General features: G+C 42.9%; 1 protein-coding gene across 1 annotated transcript; it reads left to right on the top strand.

The window, feature by feature from the left end:
- The first annotated feature begins 1,004 nt into the window (after window positions 1-1,004).
- PPP1R18 (protein phosphatase 1 regulatory subunit 18) lies at window positions 1,005-17,374 on the top strand. The gene is made up of 4 exons (XM_075836392.1): window positions 1,005-1,411; window positions 3,134-4,540; window positions 15,061-15,253; window positions 15,365-17,374. The coding sequence occupies exons 2-4, from the start codon at window positions 3,275-3,277 to the stop codon at window positions 15,382-15,384; spliced, it is 1,479 nt and encodes a 492-aa protein (XP_075692507.1). The 5' UTR covers window positions 1,005-1,411; window positions 3,134-3,274; the 3' UTR covers window positions 15,385-17,374.
- The last annotated feature ends 4,022 nt before the right edge of the window (window positions 17,375-21,396 follow it).

Raw genomic sequence — 21,396 nt, 5'->3', positions numbered from 1 at the left:
TGACTAAGGCTCTGTTCACATGGAGTTTTTTGAAGGCAGAAAAAATCTGTCTCAGAATATCTTTAGGAATTTTGAGGCAGATTTTGACCTGCCTGCGCTTTTTTGCCGTGGTTTTTGTGGCGTTTCTCACTGTGTTTTTTGCCCGCAGCCATTGAAGCTAATGCAAGGATTGCGGGCAAAAAAAACTCGGAAACTAGCGCAGCCGGTTTTTTCTGCCTTCCATTGATTTCAATGGTAGGCCAGAGGTGGAACCGCAGCAAGAAAGGACATGTTGCATTTTTTTGTCCCGTGACCGGCTAAAAGCCAACCGGGAAAAAAAAACGCCTCTGCCTCCCATTGAAATCGGACACTGCATCAAAATCAGCGCCAAAATACTCTGTGTGAACAGGGCCTTAGGGTGATTTCACGCAGAGCTTTTAGGAAAAATGCCACATTTTTTGCTGCGTTCTTTTCCTGACTTTTATGTGGCTTTTTTTTCTTCTGTCTTGCGCTTTTCTATCTCAGTGGCGTTTTGTCTGCAAACGAGTGGGTTACTTTGTTTCAGGCATTTTCCAATAGGCTTCTCTATAGGAAATAGAAAAACGCATCTCAAAAACGTGTGACTTCAAAAAAACGTAACTCAAATAAAGCTTGCAAAAAAAAACGCATGAATTTCATGCCGTTTTCTACAAGGGGAAAAAAAAAAGCCACAAAAAAAAAAGTGTGTGTGAAGGAAGCCTTAGAGGGACATTTTGGGGGGGAGAAGAGCTGAGATTTAGAAGATCTGAATCCGTATCTGTGATAACTTGAGTTTTTTAATGAGCTCTTTTATGCACAGAACATTAGAGGAAGTTGTCATAGGAAGTGAGTACTTAGTATCGGAATGTGGTTTTTGCAATATTACTGGAGGATTTATCAGTCGTCCCCCCCCACACTCGGCAGCGCTAGGGTTAATAGGGCTGTATACCCCCCCTCCTCCTTCCTTAGTATCTTCACCCTCCCCCTTTACTCTCAGTATTATTCATAGCAGTAACCTCACCCACCACCCTCTCTTTCCTTCTGTCTGTGAATCAATTTCTTCTTTCCACACACCCTTCTCTCCCTGCTTCATTTTAAAGGGGCTTTTTGTTAACACATTTTCTTTTTGGAATTTTTTGAAATTTTTGTTTTTTTTAGTCTTTCCAAAAATAAAACTCCACGTAATTTGGAAATCTCACTTGGTGTAATATCGCTGACACGGACCAAGGCTGTGCTGTGATTTTTGGAAAGACGAGAGACGTTAGAAGGAAACGGATGGATTCACCCTCCGATCTGTAATAGGGTCCCTTTCCCGGAGAAGTTAAGTGAGGGATGATACTAGGGACACAGCGGAGCGACACCAATTATTTGGAAGCTTTTGTGTCCAGCTGTGGCGGAGAGCAGCTCGGAAGAGGTATGTATATTACATGTGGTGTGTCCCATAATGATCCTATATATTCCGTATCCACAATTCTATGTATAGGTGTGATCATAATATGAAGGCATCTGTAGATATGACCCCCAAACAGAAGACCTGACATTCAGGGCAGACACAACCGATATGGTCACCAGGAGTCTAAAATTACTTGACGGCATTAAAATATTATTACGTATCAAAGAACCGCCATTTATATCTGTACATAGACTTTTATACGTTTATACCGATGTATGTGTGTATATAGATCTATATATATTCTCTAGTGACTCTTTGTATGCACAGATTACTGTCCGTCTCCAAAATTAGCAGTACTTCGCTATGTGTAGCTCAGGTTTCATGGAAAGGCCCCCTACACATGTCTGTCTATATGTCAGCATGTGTGGACAGCTGCGCCTTTTGTCTCTCCATTGTCTGTAGACAGGCCCGGTTACTCTAACTGTTCATCTCTTGCAGTCACATTAATCTTGACTGAGCTTTCCAACTGGTCTGATGATGTCTCATTCTACTGTACGGTCTTTCCACCATCTCATTGTTTTGGGTTGCCATGTCCCCGCCTCTTATAGTCTGTCTAGACCCCCAGTTTTATTGCACTGTATGGTTTTGCAAGCTTGTTGATCCCATGGTGTTTCCTTGTATCATTGGACTGGGCTGTCTCGCTCTACTGTCCCATTGCACTGGGCTGTCTCACTCTACTGTCCCATTGCACTGGGCTGTCTCGCTCTACTGTCCCATTGCACTGGGCTGTCTCACTCTACTGTCCCATTGCACTGGGCTGTCTCGCTCTACTGTATCATTGCACTGGGCTGTCTCGCTCTACCGTCTCATTGCACTGGGCTGTCTCGCTGTACCGTCTCATTGCACTGGGCTGTCTCGCTCTACTGTCCCATTGCACTGGGCTGTCTCGCTCTACCGTCTCATTGCACTGGGCTGTCTCGCTCTGTTTCCTTGCACTCGCCTGTCTCGCTCTAGTGTGTCCTTGCCATGTGATGTCTTGCTTTACCATTTGATTGCTCCCTTGTCTGATTTCACTGTTCTGTCTTCCATTGTCCACTTGCAACAATTTTCTCATTGAACTGTCTCCCTCCCTGGTCTCGTTGTACTGTACTCTATTATTGCTCCCCCACGGTCTCATTGCGCGGTTATCCTTTATGATGATCGCCTATTTATACAGTCTCCCCCTCCCCCTCTTTTACTGATAACATGTTTGGCCTTCGTACACACAATTTTGGAATTAGAAGCTATAATCCTTAATTTGGTGTTTACTATAATTTCCTAAGAGAACAGATCTGTAATTACATGGTAAAATACATATTAGCAATGCCAGGTGCAGCCCTGGTACCAAGTGGGTGATGGATATGATGGCTGAATGAGGCACATATGATAATTGTGTTGATATTTTTGCGCTCCTTCAGTCTCTCTCTCTCTCTCTTTTTTTTTCTTCAACTGCTAAATTTTTAGTCTGTTTGACCAGTCCATTACCATAAATGTGAAGTTCATTGCTCCGATTACGGCTTTTGTAAAATTATCTCCATCTTTATGTCCATCTTCATCCTTACCATTGTTATTTTTTACTACTAGTCAATTGTGTCTACAAAGTAGCTGCTCATGTCCCGTCCTGCTACAATTCCTTTCGAGTCTTTTTGTTTCGTATTGCCATTTCTTCTGACCCTTAATGATAATATATTGTATTTCCCTCAGGAACATCCAACTAAAGTAAAGCAAGCTCAGTTTTCTCCTTCCACCATGCCTCCTTGGCACATATTGATTATGGTGTCTGAAAATTAACCCAGGAGCTTGGTTTAGCATCCAAGCACAACACTTGGATCTATCAATAAGAAAATGATGGAGGTACCAGACTGGAAGGTACATCTTTTAGAAAGAAAAAGAAAGGAAGAAGAAGACATGAAAAGGAGAGATCGAGAGGAAGATGAACGACTTGCCAAGATGCCTCCCTGGAAGAGGGAGATAATTTTACGAAGGAAGGCCAAGGCTGAGGCTTCTATGTTGGAGAACAAAACTGAGACAGAAGAAGAAGAAGAACAAGAGGAGAAAGATGGTGGTGGAGGTGGTGGTGAAGAAGAGGAAAGAGATAGCCGGGTCTTGAGAGAAAATATTGGACCAGTTCAAAAAAATCCATTTATCCAACAGGAGAAGCAAAGGCGGACACCAGAATATTCCTGCACTAGACCAAAGTCTATCACTGAGCAAACACTCCAACGCATTCCAAAGGTAGAGGACATAGTCAAGGATACAAATCTACAACATGAGGTGAAGGAGCAAGATTCTCCATTAGAAGAGCACCAATCTCCCTCCATTGAGGTCAAAGGGAGGGTGAGCAGATTACTTAGTCGATTTGGAGGCTCAAGGACAGAAGACGATAGTAGTGACCCATGTTTGCAACGGGTAAATGGAGAAGGAGAAGGGGCAACCAAAACTGTATTGTCCACTCCTCCCGCAGTAGCGACGCCTGAAATCCAGGCCTCAAGTATAGCAAACCCCGCTCCGCCTTCTCCTTCCTGTCTTCTTGCTACCACGGGAAGCCACACTCTAACTCAGGAAACCACTCTCTCACCCTACGTCACTCCTTCCTCTTCCTGTGTTGACTCTGAGCTATCTGAGCTCTCAACTTGTGCGGCCCCCACGACCATGAGTGGGTTCGGCACCAGGCAAAGCATGACGGAAGAAGTTAGGCCTTTTCCTTTCCAGCTGCGTCCGGCATCTCCAGCCAGACCGTTGAAGCAGGCTACCCAGGTTTCTCCAGTCTCGTCAAGGCCTGAAATCTTCAAAATTACTTCTGGAAAAACAGAAGTTTTTGGGGAAACTGGGCTTAGTCCTTCCAAAGTTACTTGCAATTTTCAGGCCATCAAAAGAGTGACAGGAGAGAGCCAACCTGTGCAAAGGAGGAAAGGCAATACAATTACAGTCAACCCACGGAAAACGGTAGTCTGCGAGAATGGGTATGCTGTCACAGAGACTAAGTCCCCGGCCACCAAACCTGAGTCTGGCAAGAAACGTTACCCAACAGCAGATGAGATCAAAGTAGTTGGCGGCTACCAGGCTTTGTCTAGGTCCTGTCTGGCCAAGCAGAGCCGGGACAAGAAGAAGGTAAGGGGTGGTTTTCCCTTTTCCTTAACCCTTATTGCATTCCAATGTTATAGCATTACGGGCCCACTGTTCTTGTATCTTGTAACATTACTCTCATCTTTAAGAAAGTTATCTTGGATAACAACAAGGCATGTATTATTTTCATCTCCCTAAATCACACGGCAAACATCCTCTTTCTTATCTTCAATCTGTGTCTGCAGCAAATTGTTCTTCCTTGTGCCCCAAAGGGAAAAATTTATATATATTCTCAGAATATGAAACAAAAAATTCTCTCTTATTAGCCTTTGACACATCAACCATAGATCTACTTGAGCAGAGGCGTATTTTGCAGCTACTGGGCCCAATGCAAAATCTCCAACGGCCCCCTCACCCACCATGCACCACTTATAATACTGGTGTCTTATGTAGCAGAGGGACTTTCTCTGGCACCACCAGAGCCGGGGTGCAACCACTACCCCTGCACCGCCTATAGCTACACCCCTGTATGTGAGCCATCTCACTGAATTTGGATGACTTTTGCTATTGCACTGTATGACTTGTGCATTTTTTCTTTATTTGTACAGTGATATCTTTCTCCGTCCCTCCTCCGCACCCCCCCCCCCTACATAACAACTCCCACCGTTATCTCTTTTCATTCCATTGGCAGGCTAAAACAAGTTACAGACATTCTGTTCTCTGAGCTGGGCTCCCTAGTCGCATACCACATCCAGGTTGTTTCTGTATTGTTCTTCCTCTTTCTAAATATATATGGCCAAAACTGCTAGTCGGTGCAAGCAAAGTGTAATAAAGTCCCATTGTAGTCCATTGGAGTAAGAACTACTTTTGCTAGGATATGCCATTACTATCTGATCAGTAGGGTCTGTCTTGTGGGGCCACCACCAATCTCTTGAATAAAGTGGCCGTAAAACAGAACTAGGTAAAGCGGCCACTTTTGGGTTTTTTCTCAGCACATGCAACTTCTGGCCTTGTATTATGGGGGAAATGCAACCCAACCCCATTCACTTGGCCGCCTCTGAAGTGTAATGCGGATGACGGTGTATAGCACATGGAGACCCTGCTGCACTGCCAATTCTTCAAAAGGGGGGGGTGGGTGCAGTCCAGGTGGATGGCGGTCCTCCAGGGCTAGAGATGGCAGCTTCCTGCCTGAAACCCTGTATAATGTAGGATTGGGGGAATGTAATATTCCTATGGGCCCGCTATACCATTCCATTTTTTTATGGTGCAATTTTTCATGGGTCCATGGGAAAACGGCTTCATTACAGACGTTCCTCTAAACGTTCCCTTTAATTGCTGTGTACATGTAAATACAGGAAGTTACTGTACAAAGGAAGTTATTTTGGAAAGATGTTTATTGCACATTTACACAACATGATGTGACTTTATGACCCTTGAAATTTGGATCCAGCATGGAACTAGCATTTAATTATGCCAATAATAGAGAATGAAAATGTGACATTCATTAAACTATGTACACCCTCATTTTATAGTCTGATGAGGAGAGTCATAACTTGAAGTTCCTGCGCCTCCGGGGCAAATTCTTTACATGGGCCACCCACCTAATTGTCAGTGCGGTCACTTGTGGCTGTATTTGAAGAGGACCTGTCACCTTTCCTGACATGTCTGTTTTAGTAAATAACTGTATTCCTCATGAAAAAACTAGTTCTTAGAACGCTATGTTGTGATGTTCCTCTGTAATACCTCCTAGAAAATGAATAAATTGACAGCTGGGTGTTACTATTTGGGGGGTGTGTCCCTACACAGACTGATAATGTCCAATCAGTGCTGACTTAGTGAGACTGTAGTGACACGCCCCTTTGACAAGGTAAATGACAGCGCACTGATTTCAATGACTCAATTGTCCATCAACCACCAACTAACCAGTCCCCAGAGGAAGCCGCTACTGAACAAGGGTTGTCCAAATTGGACCACTACTGCTTTTCTTCTCTATTGCAGAGGGCCCCTTGACACCTCCGTGGCATAGGAGACCATTTTTAATCACCACAATAGCCACTGAGTTGGATTATAGTCATGTAGTGCACCCCCACAAAGGGTATACAGGGAACCAGTCAGGTAGGCAAAAGTCGACAAACATTGTTGTTCATCAAGCCCTAGGTAAAGAGGATACCCGCTTTTGGATAATCCTCTTTGCAGATGGGGCATCTTCTATACTATCCATCATTGGGGGGTCCATTGACAAGGGTCTCAACCAGTCAGTTGGTTGAAGCTCGTCTTGGCTACGATGTATAATCACAGCTTCATGAATGAAGAACAGATCTCTAGAAGTCACTGTATATATGGGCTGGCCATCAGCGTACGTCCAGATGTAGGTCTTTGATCTATGTAATATTGGACCCTTTCCATTAGGTATGTTTGCCAAATAAGGGACAAAAATGGAAAGGCCCTTTAAATTTTTGAAAAGATCATAATCTGCCATTTCCCTCCTGTATCGTTCCGTCTGACTTGTAATAGTGTGTGGACACTTTCTGGAAGTTGGTTGTGAAAATATCAAGAACGCTTCCCTCTACTACACCAGAAGGCAAAATCTGAAGCCAAAAATTCAATTTGCTCATAAATTTCAGCTAGCCCATCTCGAGCCTCTGTCCGGAAGAAGCTGAACTGTACAAGTTCCTATTCTAAAATATATAGAGTAGGCCCATGTTCATCTCTATATAAAGTCTAATGACATCATCCAGCTTTGGCCTTCATTCTATGGTGACGTGGGTGTGGATTCAAAACCGGAAATGGAAGAAATGAGTAAGAAGACAGAAAAAAGGATGTAATTACAGAGAGACAGCTGATAGTGGGCAGAGCAGCTGCAAAAGTCTAGCTGTAAATTGTCCATCAAATATTTTACGCCAGTAAATACAATATGCAACCATGCAGAGGCCATGTCTGGCGCTGATTATTACTGAAAGGGGGTGCTCTCCTGTAATTGACTATATTGCAAAGTGACTTATATTAGTAACTGCTATAGCGTATTCAAAGTTACTTGAACAGTTACAATAACTGACAGCTCCTCTATACTACACCACACAGGAGAGCTGACAGATCCTCTATACTACACCACACAGGAGAGCTGACAGCTCCTCTATACTACACCACACAGGAGAGCTGACAGCTCCTCTATACTACACCACACAGGAGAGCTGACAGATCCTCTATACTACACCACACAGGAGAGCTGACAGCTCCTCTATACTACACCACACAGGAGAGCTGACAGCTCCTCTATACTCCACCACACAGGAGAGCTGACAGCTCCTCTATACTACACCACACAGGAGAGCTGACAGATCCTCTATACTACACCACACAGGAGAGCTGACAGCTCCTCTATACTCCACCACACAGGAGAGCTGACAGCTCCTCTATACTCCACCACACAGGAGAGCTGACAGATCCTCTATACTACACCACACGGGAGAGCTGACAGATCCTCTATACTACACCACACAGGAGAGCTGACAGATCATCTATACTACACCACACAGGAGAGCTGACAGCTCCTCTATACTACACCACACAGGAGAGCTGACAGATCCTCTATACTACACACCACACAGGAGACCTGACAGATCCTCTATACTACACCATACAGGAGAGCTGACAGATCCTCTATACTACACCACACAGGAGAGCTGACAGATCCTCTAAACTACACCACACGGGAGAGCTGAGAGATCCTCTATACTCCACCACACAGGAGAGCTGACAGCTCCTCTATACTACACCACACAGGAGAGCTGACAGATCCTCTATATTACACTACACTAGAGAGCTAACAGATCCTCTATACTACACCACACAGGAGAGCTGACAGATCCTCTATACTACACCACACAGGAGAGCTGACAGCTCCTCTATACTACACCACACAGGAGAGCTGACAGCTCCTCTATACTCCACAACACAGGAGAGCTGACAGCTCCTCTATACTCCACCACACAGGAGAGCTGACAGCTCCTCTATACTACACCACACAGGAGAGCTGACATATCCTCTATACTACACCACACCACACAGGAGAACTGACAGCTCCTCTATACTCCACCACACAGGAGAGCTGACAGCTCATCTATACTAAACCAAACAGGAGAGCTGACAGATCCTAAATACTCCACCACACAGGAGAGCTGACAACTCCTCTATACTACACCACACAGGAGAGCTGACAGCTCCTCTATACTACACCACACAGGAGAGCTGACAGCTCCTCTATACTACACCACACAGGAGAGCTGACAGCTCCTCTATACTACACCACACAGGAGAGCTGACAGCTCCTCTATACTACACCACACAGGAGAGCAGGCAGATCCTCTATACTACACCATACAGGAGAGCTGACAGCTCCTCTATACTACACCACACAGGAGAGCAGGCAGATCCTCTATACTACACCACACAGGAGAGCAGGCAGCTCCTCTATACTACACCACACAGGAGAGCTGACAGATCCACTATACTACACCACACAGGGGAGCTGACAGCTCCTCTATACTACACCACACAGGGGAGCTGACAGCTCCTCTATACTACACCACACAGGGGAGCTGACAGCTCCTCTATACTACACCATACAGGAGAGCTGACAGGTCTTGTATACTTTATCACCCAGTTACTGTGTCTGGTTGAAAAAGTTAATTACTTGTTGAATAGAGAATTGTTTCCTCTGATTCACCAGATCTGTCAATCGATAGAATAAAATGGGAGAGTCAATTTTCTATACTTCGAATCAGCAAAACCCGAACCGGTAGAAACAAAATTTCTCTATATCTTTAGTGGCTGATTTATTTGAAATTAAACGGGATATATCAATTATAGCACAAACAAATTGTATTTTACTTACACTATCATCTTCTCCTTTTTCAACTATTGCAAAGTTAAACTGAGCTAATAAACCAGCAGTGAAATGTCATACTGTTTGTACATAACCTTTTGCAATCCTACAATACCCCAGCATTTTAATATTTCTCTTGTGCTGCACCATTATGGTTACTTCTCCAATTTCAGAGCCAATTTCCTACTTCATTTATGTCTTTAAAATCTCAATCTCTATACATGTGGTGCGAATGACCCTACTGGGCAACTAGCCCATCTACCAGTAGTTCTTATGTGTCAGATGTTTTGTCAACCCCTTTAATCTGCAAGCTTTCACGCGAATAGTCGGACACAACTGCTAATGTGCACACATAGTTCTGTAGATGTGACATTTGCATAGACTTGCTGCTGATTACACCTCTTCGGGTCAATTTCCTTACTAGTGTTGTTACTCACTAGGGAAGATTCACAAAAACTAGTGCAACTATTATACCGAATATAGGGGGGATATAGAGTACTTCTGATGACCTTACAGGGGGCATTTCAGAATGGGAGTACGCATGGAAGTAGCAGTAGTCCGATAGTAAGGTAACACACAATGTTCACTTTTCGTGAAGTGACCAATGCTGATGAAAAAAAAACAAAAAACTGAATGTTCATGGAAAAAAAAAAATTTGATCAAATTTTAACACTTAAAAAACTGGCTGTATATTGATTAGCAGTGACTTTGGAAAGGCAGTAAGAAGATCAAGAGGAGGGATGAAAGAACTGATGTTAGCCGAGCTGTAAACATTTTTTTACAGTGGTGATATCACGAGTGTGACATCAATTCAAAATGTTACTCATCCGAGAAGAAAATGCGACTCATCTGATTAACTACTCACGTCATACTGAACGCCACACACGCATTTATGAGAAATTAAGCTTCGTTTCTGTTCGGCATTTTCCGGAGAGCCGATATATCGGAGTACAGGCTCATAGACTTTCTATTGAGCCCGTACACGATACATTGATTTCCAGAAAAAGCCGAACAGAAATGAAGCGGTTGAGCGCTCACATCACATGAGCGCTTCTGCCGCTTTGTTTTAGCGATTGGTGGGGTTCTCCATGTTCGGACCTCCACCAATCAAAACTTCTGACATGTCTATGTCATGTCAGAAGTTTGTCGAACGTTTAGTTACCCTTGTTGTAATACACTGAAAGGAACATTCTGAGCAAAACTGTTACAATATGTTAAGCTTAGTGCAGGGTCTGAGGGGGCGGAGCATGACAAAGGTATGTTATATGGTGTTCTTTGGTGGGGGCCGCCATCGCACCTCTGAAATCCAGACGCTATCTGAGTCCCTATCGCAGCCAGATATGGAGAAGTGGCCGTTCATAGCTCTTCATAAGAAAGTCTTTGTAGATAGCCAAGGCAATGACTCTAGGGGATTCTTCCATATAGAGATGGGGGGCGGGGGTTCTAGAACAGAGCAGTATATACACTACCTATATAAATAGTGATTGCCAGGAGCGTAAACAGAAATACTCGGCCCATAGCAAATTGGGCACTTTTACATTTTGCTATAGACCTTTCTTAGTGTAGGTCATAAATACCTACTTAAAGGATCAATGAATGTAGTAGATATGGGAGGGAGGGTGGTGGAGACCCCTTGGTTCTCAAGATGGTCGAGGTACAAGGGCATTTGCCCCTATAATCCGGCCTTGGTTGCTAAACAGCACCTAAAACATTAGTCATCAAGGATTGCAAGACTAATGGATAATTGAAATGGGAAACGGAATTGAATTGACCAGTCGATCTTTGCAAATCAAGTCATGGTTTGTCCGCTATGAGCTTTTGGAGTACTGAAGCAAAGCAACCCCCAAAAAAACTTACTACGTTTATTCGCTCACTGTGTTCTTCTTACCGACCGATCATAAAAATCTAGTGGATGGATTTCTCCTGGATATTAGTGATGGTAAGTGGAGGGACAAGTAGATTTGGAGGATAAAAGGTTCATACAGGCCCGGCCATGGAATCCTTATGAGGACTACTCAAATTTTTTTGTCTTTCGTGATCTTTTCCACCGGTTAGAGCCAATCATTTCTTCTATCAATTGCTTATTATCAGTCAGATTGACTATTTTATCGACATGCCTATGACCAACCTTTAGGATATACTTACATGCACTGATTTTGCACTCAAAAATGACTAAAATAATCTCAGATGGGAATTTTTTTTACATAAACAAAAAGTTCCATCTTTGAGAAATTGCTTTGCATATGATGAATTTCTTTGGTCGTGGAGCACGGATTTTGAGTAAACCTTACTGAAGAGCTGGTCAAGAAGAGAAAACTAGAAGATTTGGTCTTAGGCCAAATGGTTTAGGGAAGAGTTAAGGAAGAGGAGGGGCAGAGAACTGAGACTTTGAGAAGAAGTCTCTCGTCATCTGGGGTCATGGGGGGAGGAGAGACAGCTGGGCGAGATAGGGAGGGGAGACCATGGAAGACGGGGTCTGGAAATCCCCTGGGGCTGGAGAGAGACAGAGATTATTGATGGCCCGTGGACAATGGATAGAGGGAAAAAAAAGGGAGATGCCGACTGTAGAGCAGAGAGATAATAAACTCTGTTATAGAGCGGTCTGAGAGGATTTAATAACTCGTGTATAATAGGATTATTCAGAGAGGAGAACTCTCTGACTGAGGTCCTTCTTCTTTCTTTACAGTCCATTCTTCAACATTTTTTTTTTTTTTTTTGCAAAGTCCCTCATAATGTTAGGCCCTTCCTTCGTTCATCATCCTCCATCTTTCTCTCCTCTTTTCACACCTTGCTGCGGCCTCTGCTTCTTTCCTGGATAGAGCTCAGCTTCTCAGCCTTCGTGTCTCCCCTAGATGACCTCTAATGACATAATCTTGTTAAGGCCACAGCCAATTAAGAGATTAACATAGTTAACCCCCTCCTGGCCGCTGCCTACAGTTAATGCCCTTTTACACGTGCCAGTTATCGGGAAAACGAGCATTCATGTGAACGCTCAGTCCCGATCATTGCCCTGTGTAAACAGGGCAATGATCAGCAACTGATCGTCTCGTTTATGCAGTCTGAATTATCCTTGTCGGCAGCACATCTCCCTGGAGATGTTCTGCCGACATGATGGAAATGTATGGGGACGAGCGATCGTATTAACGATTGATCGACCCCATGCATTTCTACTTGTGGAAGGAGAAAACGAGCACCGATCAACAAACTGTCTCATTGATCGATGCTTGTGTACACGGCCGTGTAAAAGGACACTTAACCCCTTAAGGACACGGCCAATTTTGGCCTTGAGGACAAAACTATTTTTTTATTTTTCCCTCTTTGTATCCCGACGCTCATAACTTTTTTGTTTTTTGTACGACTTAGTTGTATGAGACTTTGTTTTTTGTGGGACAAGTTGTTCTTTATGTCGGTACCATGTTTTGGTGCAAATACATTATCGTTTAATTTATATAAATTTTTACTTTGGCGAAAATGTTGAAAAAAACAGTTCCACTGCAGTTTTAATATTTTATTTTTTTAACACCATACACCAAGCATCATACATAATGGTATACATTTGTTGTTCAGGTTGTTACGGTCGTGGCGATATCAAGCATGTTTATATTATTTCATGTTTCGAGACTTATATTTTCAAAAGTTTTATTGTAAAAAATTTGTATTTCTGGTTTTTTTTTACTTTTTTTTTTTCTATTTATCATAAACATTTTTTTTACATTAAACTTTTTTTTTAATCCCATAAAGGGATTTTTTATTTTTTAACTGTAATGTACTGGTATATATCTATATGCCAGTACATTATCCTGTGTACTGATTCTACACAGGCAGTTGTTAGGACATACCTCAGTATGGACCTCAGACAATGGACCCTGGGCTGTCTGGCCATACAAGTTATGGGCTTTGATCGTGTCACAGGGATTTTCTGTGACGCGATCAAAGGGCAGTCCCCACTCCTCTTATTTACTTTGAATGCCACGATCAGCTTTGATCGCGGCATTCAAGGGTTTAACGGCAGAGAGAAGAGGTTTCCCTTCTCTCCGCCGTTAGAGCGGGGCTGCGGCTGTGTATTACAGCCGTTGCCCCACTCCTGATCGCGCGGATACGGCTGTCGCACAGGACGAGAATGCTCATCCTAATGTGCGAAGTACCCGCCGGTCAGGACGAGCATTCTCATTTTGTGTCGGCAACTAGTTAAGGCCCTATTACATCGGCCAATTTTGTCAGGTGCAGCGAGCGCCGATCAACGAGACATCGTTGATCGGCGCTCCTTTGCTCCTGTCACAAGGAGCTATGGATGGGGACAAGCGGTTGTTACTCCGATCGCTCGTCCCCACACATTATCATGTCGGCAGCGCGTCTCTCTGTTTACACACCAAGATGTGCTGCCGACCGCGATAAAATTTTACTTTTCTAAAACGATACGACCAGCAGATGATTGAGCGTTATATGCAACGAGCGTTATATGAACCCTTGTCTGCCCGATAATCGCCCAGTGTAAAACCCCCTTTTACTTGAGGCCTGCAATCAAGGTAAAATATACGTAATTGATACTTGGCACAGATTTTGGTATGCAACTACAACTACTGCTATTCCTCCCTTTTATTATATCAATCTGATAGCAAAGCATGACTAGGAGCTGGGACATTCACCGTTGTTCTGCTGATCGTGGGGCTCCCGGTGTCGGCTCCCCTACAATGATATATTGATGGCCTATTATAAGGATCGGACATCTAGAGAAAATATTTAAAAGGAAACCTTAAAATCCCGTCAAGGCATTTCTTATCCACTGTCACGTCTTCTACCTTTGAATCGTCCTGTTGCTGTTCTTGATCTTCCCCCTCTACCATTATAAAAGTTTAAAATTAAGCACAATCTTCTCAGAATTATTCATAAATTTCTAGGAGGAATAATAGAGGAACAGCAGAACACAGAATTCTAAGAAAATATGTTCCAAAGTTGTTATTTCATGGGGAATACAAGTATTTACTAAAATAGAAATGTCAGGAGAGGGGACTGGTCCTTTTTATACTGTGGTGTGTATATGAGTATATTACAGTCTATTAATAATCTATGCATTATAGTGTAGATAGTGGGAACTTTAACCAATATTTTCTTTGTATTGGTTAGGGTTCCCCAATAGGGGTGTACGCATCTTGACCAATTAACAAAAAATCCTTATCCCATGGTCACTATTGTTTCTCACATATCTCCAGTTCTGAATAACTCCACATTTACACACAGATATAAGGCCTTGTTCACACGGCGTGTATTTGCCGCATTTTACACACAGAAAAACGCTTGCTTTAAGCTTCCCATTGACATCAATGGGAGAACGCATTGTAGTGCATATGACGCGGTTTTTTTCTTACGCTCGCATGTTTAAAAAATGCGTTGTGTAAAAAAAGAAGCGTTAGGTTAATTCTTGGCGCCGAAAACGCGCTTAATTCCCATAGTCAATGGGAGTCCTAATTACGTGTCCAAAAACGTGCCACAATTGCGTCAAAAAATGCCACCAAAAAAGTGTGAAACGCCTCTATTTTAAAAAGCGCTTTGCAAAAATGTTAGCGGTTGTGACGCGTTAACACTTCTTTTTTTTTTTTTTTTTTAGCGCCGTGTGATCAAGGCCTAAGGATCTCCACCCCCTTCCAATCATGTTAATTTTTTTGTATCTTTTTGTTATTAGATGAACATCTCCTTTCCGGAAGCGGATCTAGAGAGCACCTTCGAGTATCCATCAGAGAGCTCCATGTTAGCAGAATATGGCCCGGCAGATGAGCCAGAAATTCAAGTTCCTCCACTTGCTCAGCCCGAGGATGACGAAGAAGAGGAAAGTGTCCTGTTAGGAGGCATCTTAAGAAGGAAAGCTCTCATAGTGGGTGAGTAATTTGACAAAATCTTGTCTTCAATTTTCTGTTTTCTCCATTTCTACCGTATGATCGTGCCATTCATTCTTTTCTATAACATTTCTCATTTCTGATCTGTTGTAGATGAGTCCTGCAAACGCTGAGGAGATGTCTCGGAAGTGTTTCGGGGACCGAGCACCATGCACCTGTGGATCCTGGTAGTTTACCAGTAGAACTAGCCATGTTTACCAGTGAAACCAGCACACACGACCAGTCTAATGGCGGATACAATAGCCGATGCATTCTCAGACGAGGTGGCCTTGGTCTACCTATGAAGAGTTGCTTCTGTAGTTCGGTCAATAATAAAGCAGATGTCGTGATGGTGTGTTTACTATTCGGACCATTGACTATTCCAGTGACGGCAACAACCATTGTCATCCAAGTTGGTGGAACCAAGGAGCAACTTCTTCGGCTATAATTACCAATTCATTATCTATCTTTGAAACGATCGAAACCCTTCCACAGTGGATTAGTAACGATGACCTGTTCTTAGAGTACATACATATTAGGGGTGAGACTAGTTTTAGCCATAACTTATTATCTTAACATGTTTAATTAGTTCATTGTGACAATGTATAGACTGACTTCATTGAGGGTTAAGGTAGAATTGACTTAAAGAGGACCGGTCACCCCTCCTGACACGTCTGTTTTAGTAAATAATTGTATTCCCCATGAAATAACAATTCTGGAACATCTTTTCGTAGAACTCTACGTTGTGCCGTTCCTCTGGTATTCCTCCTAGAAATTTAGGAATAAATTGACAACTGGGTGTTACCAGTTGGGGGTGTGTCCCTACACAGACTGACAATGTCCAATCAGAGCTGACAGTGACACTGTGTAGGGACACACCCCCTTTGACAAGGAGAATGGTCACACCCAGTTGTCAATTTATTGATACATTTCTAGGAGGAATAGCAGAGGAATGGCATAATGCAGAGTTATAAGAAAACATGTACCAGAATTTTTATTTAATGGGAAATAGAGGTGACAGGTAGTCTTTAACCAGTTTCTTACTTCGTGATATGTTTAAGGAGTTGTATAGAATTAGAAAAACATGGCTGTTTTCCTTCAAAAGCAGCACCACACATTGGGTTGTGTCTGGTATTGCGGTTTTACGCCTTTTTTGAAGTGAATGAGACAAAACTGCAATACCTCACACAACCTGTGGACAGGTGTGGCGCTGTTTTTGGATGAAAACAGCCATCTTTTAGTAAACCAAGTTACTGTTTTTAACCACTGAAAACATTCTTAGTTAGAGTCCATCAGAATAGTATTCAGCGTGTTCATTTTAGCTAGTTAGTCATTTCGTAGGTTGGAGAAAGTTTCCTACTGCTAACCAAGTTGTCAGAGAATGTTTTATTTTATTACTGGTAAAACAACAAGTGTTACTGGTGAGCGATACTCTAGTCTAAGGTACTGGTATTACCCCAAATTATACCATTGGTCGGTCGAGAATGTATTACAAGCGGCCACTGAACAAAGGACTTGATTGGCTCAGGATTGTCACCGTTCTCAATGAGGACACACTGGTTCAGACTAATTCAATTGCTAGTTCTTATTACCGGCAAGTATTTCTTTAAACTGCTTTTTGTTATTTTTTTTTTTTTATATATTTTTTTAATATTTTTGTATTTTTTTTTATACAAGAAAATGTTGATAAACAAGCGTTTGCTATCCAGGCTTTAAGATTTCTTATATACGTGAATGCCAACCCCTTCTGATTGTATGCAGAAAAAAAATCGGTCATGCACAATAAGACTTTTTGACTCTCCGTTCACTTCGAATGTGTCGCCACATTTTTCTTTATTTTTCTTACATATTATTTTTACTTTTCTTGGTGGAAAATGATGTCCATAGTTTAGACTTTAAGGAGATGGTACGGTGCCCTACGCATATTGGAGGTTGACATTTTGTGGACGGTCCCTACAGTAGGGCCTATATTTCAATATGGCTGCCGCCACTTTGCGTAGGTGACCGGTTCACTTTCCTGTGGGTCGTCTGGGCATCATCATGATCCAGCAGAGGCAAGTCTGCTTCAATAATGCACTGTGTTTTGCACTTAATTTTGAATATTTTAATATATATGTATGTTTCCTCGTTGTATTTCTTGGATGGATGCAAATCATGACTGCGATTTTTGAAAGTACCTGCTGTAAAATATACCATTATGAGATATGTCCTCAATTTTTCTGTATTCTTAGAATGCATAGCCGTTCTTGTGTATCTGGAGACCAACATACTAATAATCCGTATCATTAAAGGGGTTGACAACCCCTTTTCACATGGTGGGTCCCTCACAAGCTGACCACCAGGGTCCCACTGCTGATGGTTGGAAAACTTTTTGTAGGTCACCCATTCAAATAAATGCATCTTTATTGATCCCAATCTGCACCTGCTGTCCACCGAAGATCTTGGGTCTAGCTAGTAGGGGAGACTATCCCCAGAAGTGTAATCCCCTCTACCGTTATGGGCCACATGGAAGACGTCTCGGCCCGACAACCGTGTTGATAGAGCTGGGGCCGGTACTCCAAATTCGAGTTTTGACTATTTACATGGGTCACCACGCAGACGTGTTGTACGAATGGATTTGACGTGTTTGTGGTTGACTTCTAGCGACCAAAACGCAAATAATTGAATAAAATCACTGATCATATTCTATGGACCTGCAGCTACTGAGCCGTATGTATCATCAGTAGAAGTTACTCCGCGTTATAAAGACCAGCGCGACCGTTTGTCAATCTGTAGATACTCGGTATCATTATACAGCGCACTACGGTAATTCTGATGAGAGGGGAATATTCTCATCATTGTCATTACATACCTGAATCTCATCTGTGTACAATATGCATTTAAAGTGGTTATGTGGGGACCAAAAATTATTATTGGTGTACTCCCTGCAGTATGTGATACACTCGCTAATATACATTCCGGTCCCCCGTCACGCTGATTCTGAGCTTTTCATAGATTTTTATAGCGCTTCCGGGGGACCTGAAGTCTAGTTGCGCAGTTTTCTTTGATGAGGATACGACTTCATCATGTGACTGACCCCGCTGTACAAGCAGGATCAGTAGTACAGCGATTACATAGAGTACAGCGGGGTCGGTCACGTGATGAAGAGTCTTATCATCATCAAATAAGTCTGTGCAACTAGACTTCCTGCCCCCTGGCAGTGCTATAAAACTCTATGAAAATCTCAGGATCAGCGCGACGGGGACCGGACTGTATATTAGCGAGTGTATCACATACTGCAGGGACTACACTGAAAATTTATGGTCCCCACATAACCCCTTTAAGGCTAGTCATAGATGCAACAATAAAAGTAAATGATCAATTTTTCCAACCATTAAAGATACAGTATATTGCAATATTTTCCCTTTAACCACCAGGCCCCCGAAAAGTATCAGAGCTCCAGTCAGACCAGAGGCTAAATCACGTACCGATGGCCATATATTTGTTTCTTAGTCTAGTAGTTGGAAGAAAAACAAAGGATTATGGGTAAGGTGATGAATACATTGTTCGTTCCGACCAGATGTTTACAAAGTTGATCGTTCACTGAAAAATCTTTACAACATTTACTACAAACTACTGTATCACTATAATAAAAACAAAAAAAGAAATTAAAAACCACAAACCATTGTCGTAATCTTAGCTCTGACCCAATTGTCCTAAAATAGACGTGATATCCTGATCCGATCATGAGAATTAAGCCCATCGTGCCACTTTGGGGTAAACTCAGTTAAAAGGGTTTTCCAAAATCCCCCCGCCCCCCCCCCCCCCAAAAAAACCTCAAAAAGTCGATTCCATATAACAAGATCTGACCATTTGATACAAAAAAAATCCATACTTCCCGATACCCTGATCCCGTCGTGCGTCGTTTGTTGACATCTTGGAGGGTGTCAGTAGTCTCAGCTGAAACGGCATCTCCTGCATACATTGAATATTCATCCTGCTAAAAAAGGGAACAGTGGTGGGTGCTTTACTGTGGCCCCTTCAATTTTGCAATAGGGAGGAGGGCCCCATTTCAAAATCTTTTTGTTTACGTACGAGTGATCAGTTTGATAAAATAAACATATATAATTTTTTCTTTCTTTTGCCAGAGCTTTTATCCTTTAGGGTATGTGCACACACACTAATTACGTCCGTAATTGACGGACGTATTTCGGCCGCAAGTCCCGGACCGAACACAGTGCAAGGAGCCGGGCTCCTAGCATCATACTTATGTACGATGCTAGAAGTCCCTGCCTCGCTGCAGGACAACTGTCCCGTACTGAAAACATGATTACACTACGGGACAGTTGTCCTGCAGCAAGGCAGGGACTCCTAGCATCGTACATAAGTATGATGCTAGGAGCCCGGCTCACTGCACTGTGTTCGGTCCGGGACTTGCGGCCGAAATACGTCCGTCAATTACGGACGTAATTAGTGTGTGTGCACATACCCTTTAAGTCCTATCCCTGGTCTGACTATCTTGGGAATTCTTGTTGAAAGCCGAGGTCATTTCTAGATCCAAACACTTGATGGCCAACGGAAGTGTGCATGAGGCCTTCGCAAAATTCCCATCACCATTGAGATCAATGGTGATGCAAAGGGAAGGGAAGCTAAGGTTTCCGTTTGCCTTTCCGTTGAGGGGTTAACCTGATGGAAACCTCAATGGAAGGGCAACGCTGATGTGAACATGGCCTAAGCCAAAATATTTTTGGCATGGATATCCGCCTTCCACGTAAGGTTGGTCATAGACACATATAACAATGCAACTGATAATTGTCCTGTTTTTGATAACAAATCCTTTTGGTCGGAAAATCTATTGGACAGGTTGGAAACCACTGGTGGTGATCCTAAGTCAGAGTGCCACGACAACGTGTCAGAAGATTTTATAAAGTGGAAAACCATTTACATAAATAGCTGAAGGCCAACATTCCTTGTGCCTACATGCAAAAACATTCCAAAAATATACAAGATGGCCCCATCTGCTGGTCATGAGTGAAACTACAGCTTTGTGTTCTTTAGACAACAGTTCTTGGCTTTAGGATTATAAAAAAACAAACTGCTAAATTAAAAATATAATACAAAAAAAAACCTCCAAGCATTCCCTCTGTGTTATTATTTCCTTATATTTACCACATGGGGTTTAAATAAAGAGATACTGGGACTAAAGGTGACCATACGCATTAAATGAAGGTTGGCTGAACCTGCCAATTTTGTTGGAACCGGCCGACCATCTAATGTGTATGGAGGTACCTGGATAATAGATGTTGTGGGAAAGACGTAGAGTCGAGATTGCAGTGTATGGGGGTCAGGAGGAACAGCTGTCGGCTGACCGGTATCTTGTGGACATTACTGGGGCCGTTTAAGGCAGATCTGTTTATATCACACCGATTCCCCTGGTCATGAATTACTACACTGGTATTTGGTCGTAGTGCCAACAATATTCATAGTCGTGTCCAGAAGTGAGTGTGTCGTCATTCAATGCTACCAAAAAAAAACATACCTTTGCCCACCATCTAACTATTAATGACATCAGGTGTCGCGTATAAAGTCTGAGATCCCAAGTGTCCATCTGCTCTCCTTCTGAGATCCCAAGTGTCCATCTGCTCTCCTTCTGAGATCCCAAGTGTCCATCTGCTCTCCTTCTGAGATCTCAAGTGTCCATCTGCTCTCCTTCTGAGATCCCAAGTGTCCATCTGCTCTCCTTCTGAGATCTCAAGTGTCCATCTGCTCTCCTTCTGAGATCCCAAGTGTCGGCATGCCTTTTTTCAAGGAGGTCAGGGGTCAGTCTAACCTCCTTCTTGAATCCCAAGTGTGTTCTGGTTTGTTGTAAGGCTATGTTCACACGGCTTAGCAAAATACGTCTGAAAATACGGAGCTGTTTTCAAGCGAAAACAGCTCCTGATTTTCAGACGTTTTTGTAGCAACTCGCGTTTTTCGTGGCGTATTTTACGGCCGTTTTTGAGCTGTTTTTCAATGGAGTCAATGCAAAACGGCTCCAAAAACATCCCAAGAAATGACCTGCACGTCTTTTTACGCGGTGTCTTTTTACGCGGCGCATTTTGAAAATGATGTGTAAAATTACACCTTATGGGAACAGAACATCGTAATTCCCATTGCAAGCAGTGGGC

Source organism: Rhinoderma darwinii, chromosome 8, assembly GCF_050947455.1.
Source record: "Rhinoderma darwinii isolate aRhiDar2 chromosome 8, aRhiDar2.hap1, whole genome shotgun sequence".
NCBI lineage: Eukaryota > Metazoa > Chordata > Amphibia > Anura > Rhinodermatidae > Rhinoderma > Rhinoderma darwinii.
Note: the sequence above shows the minus strand (reverse complement) of the source record. Positions and strands in the feature narration are given on the sequence as shown.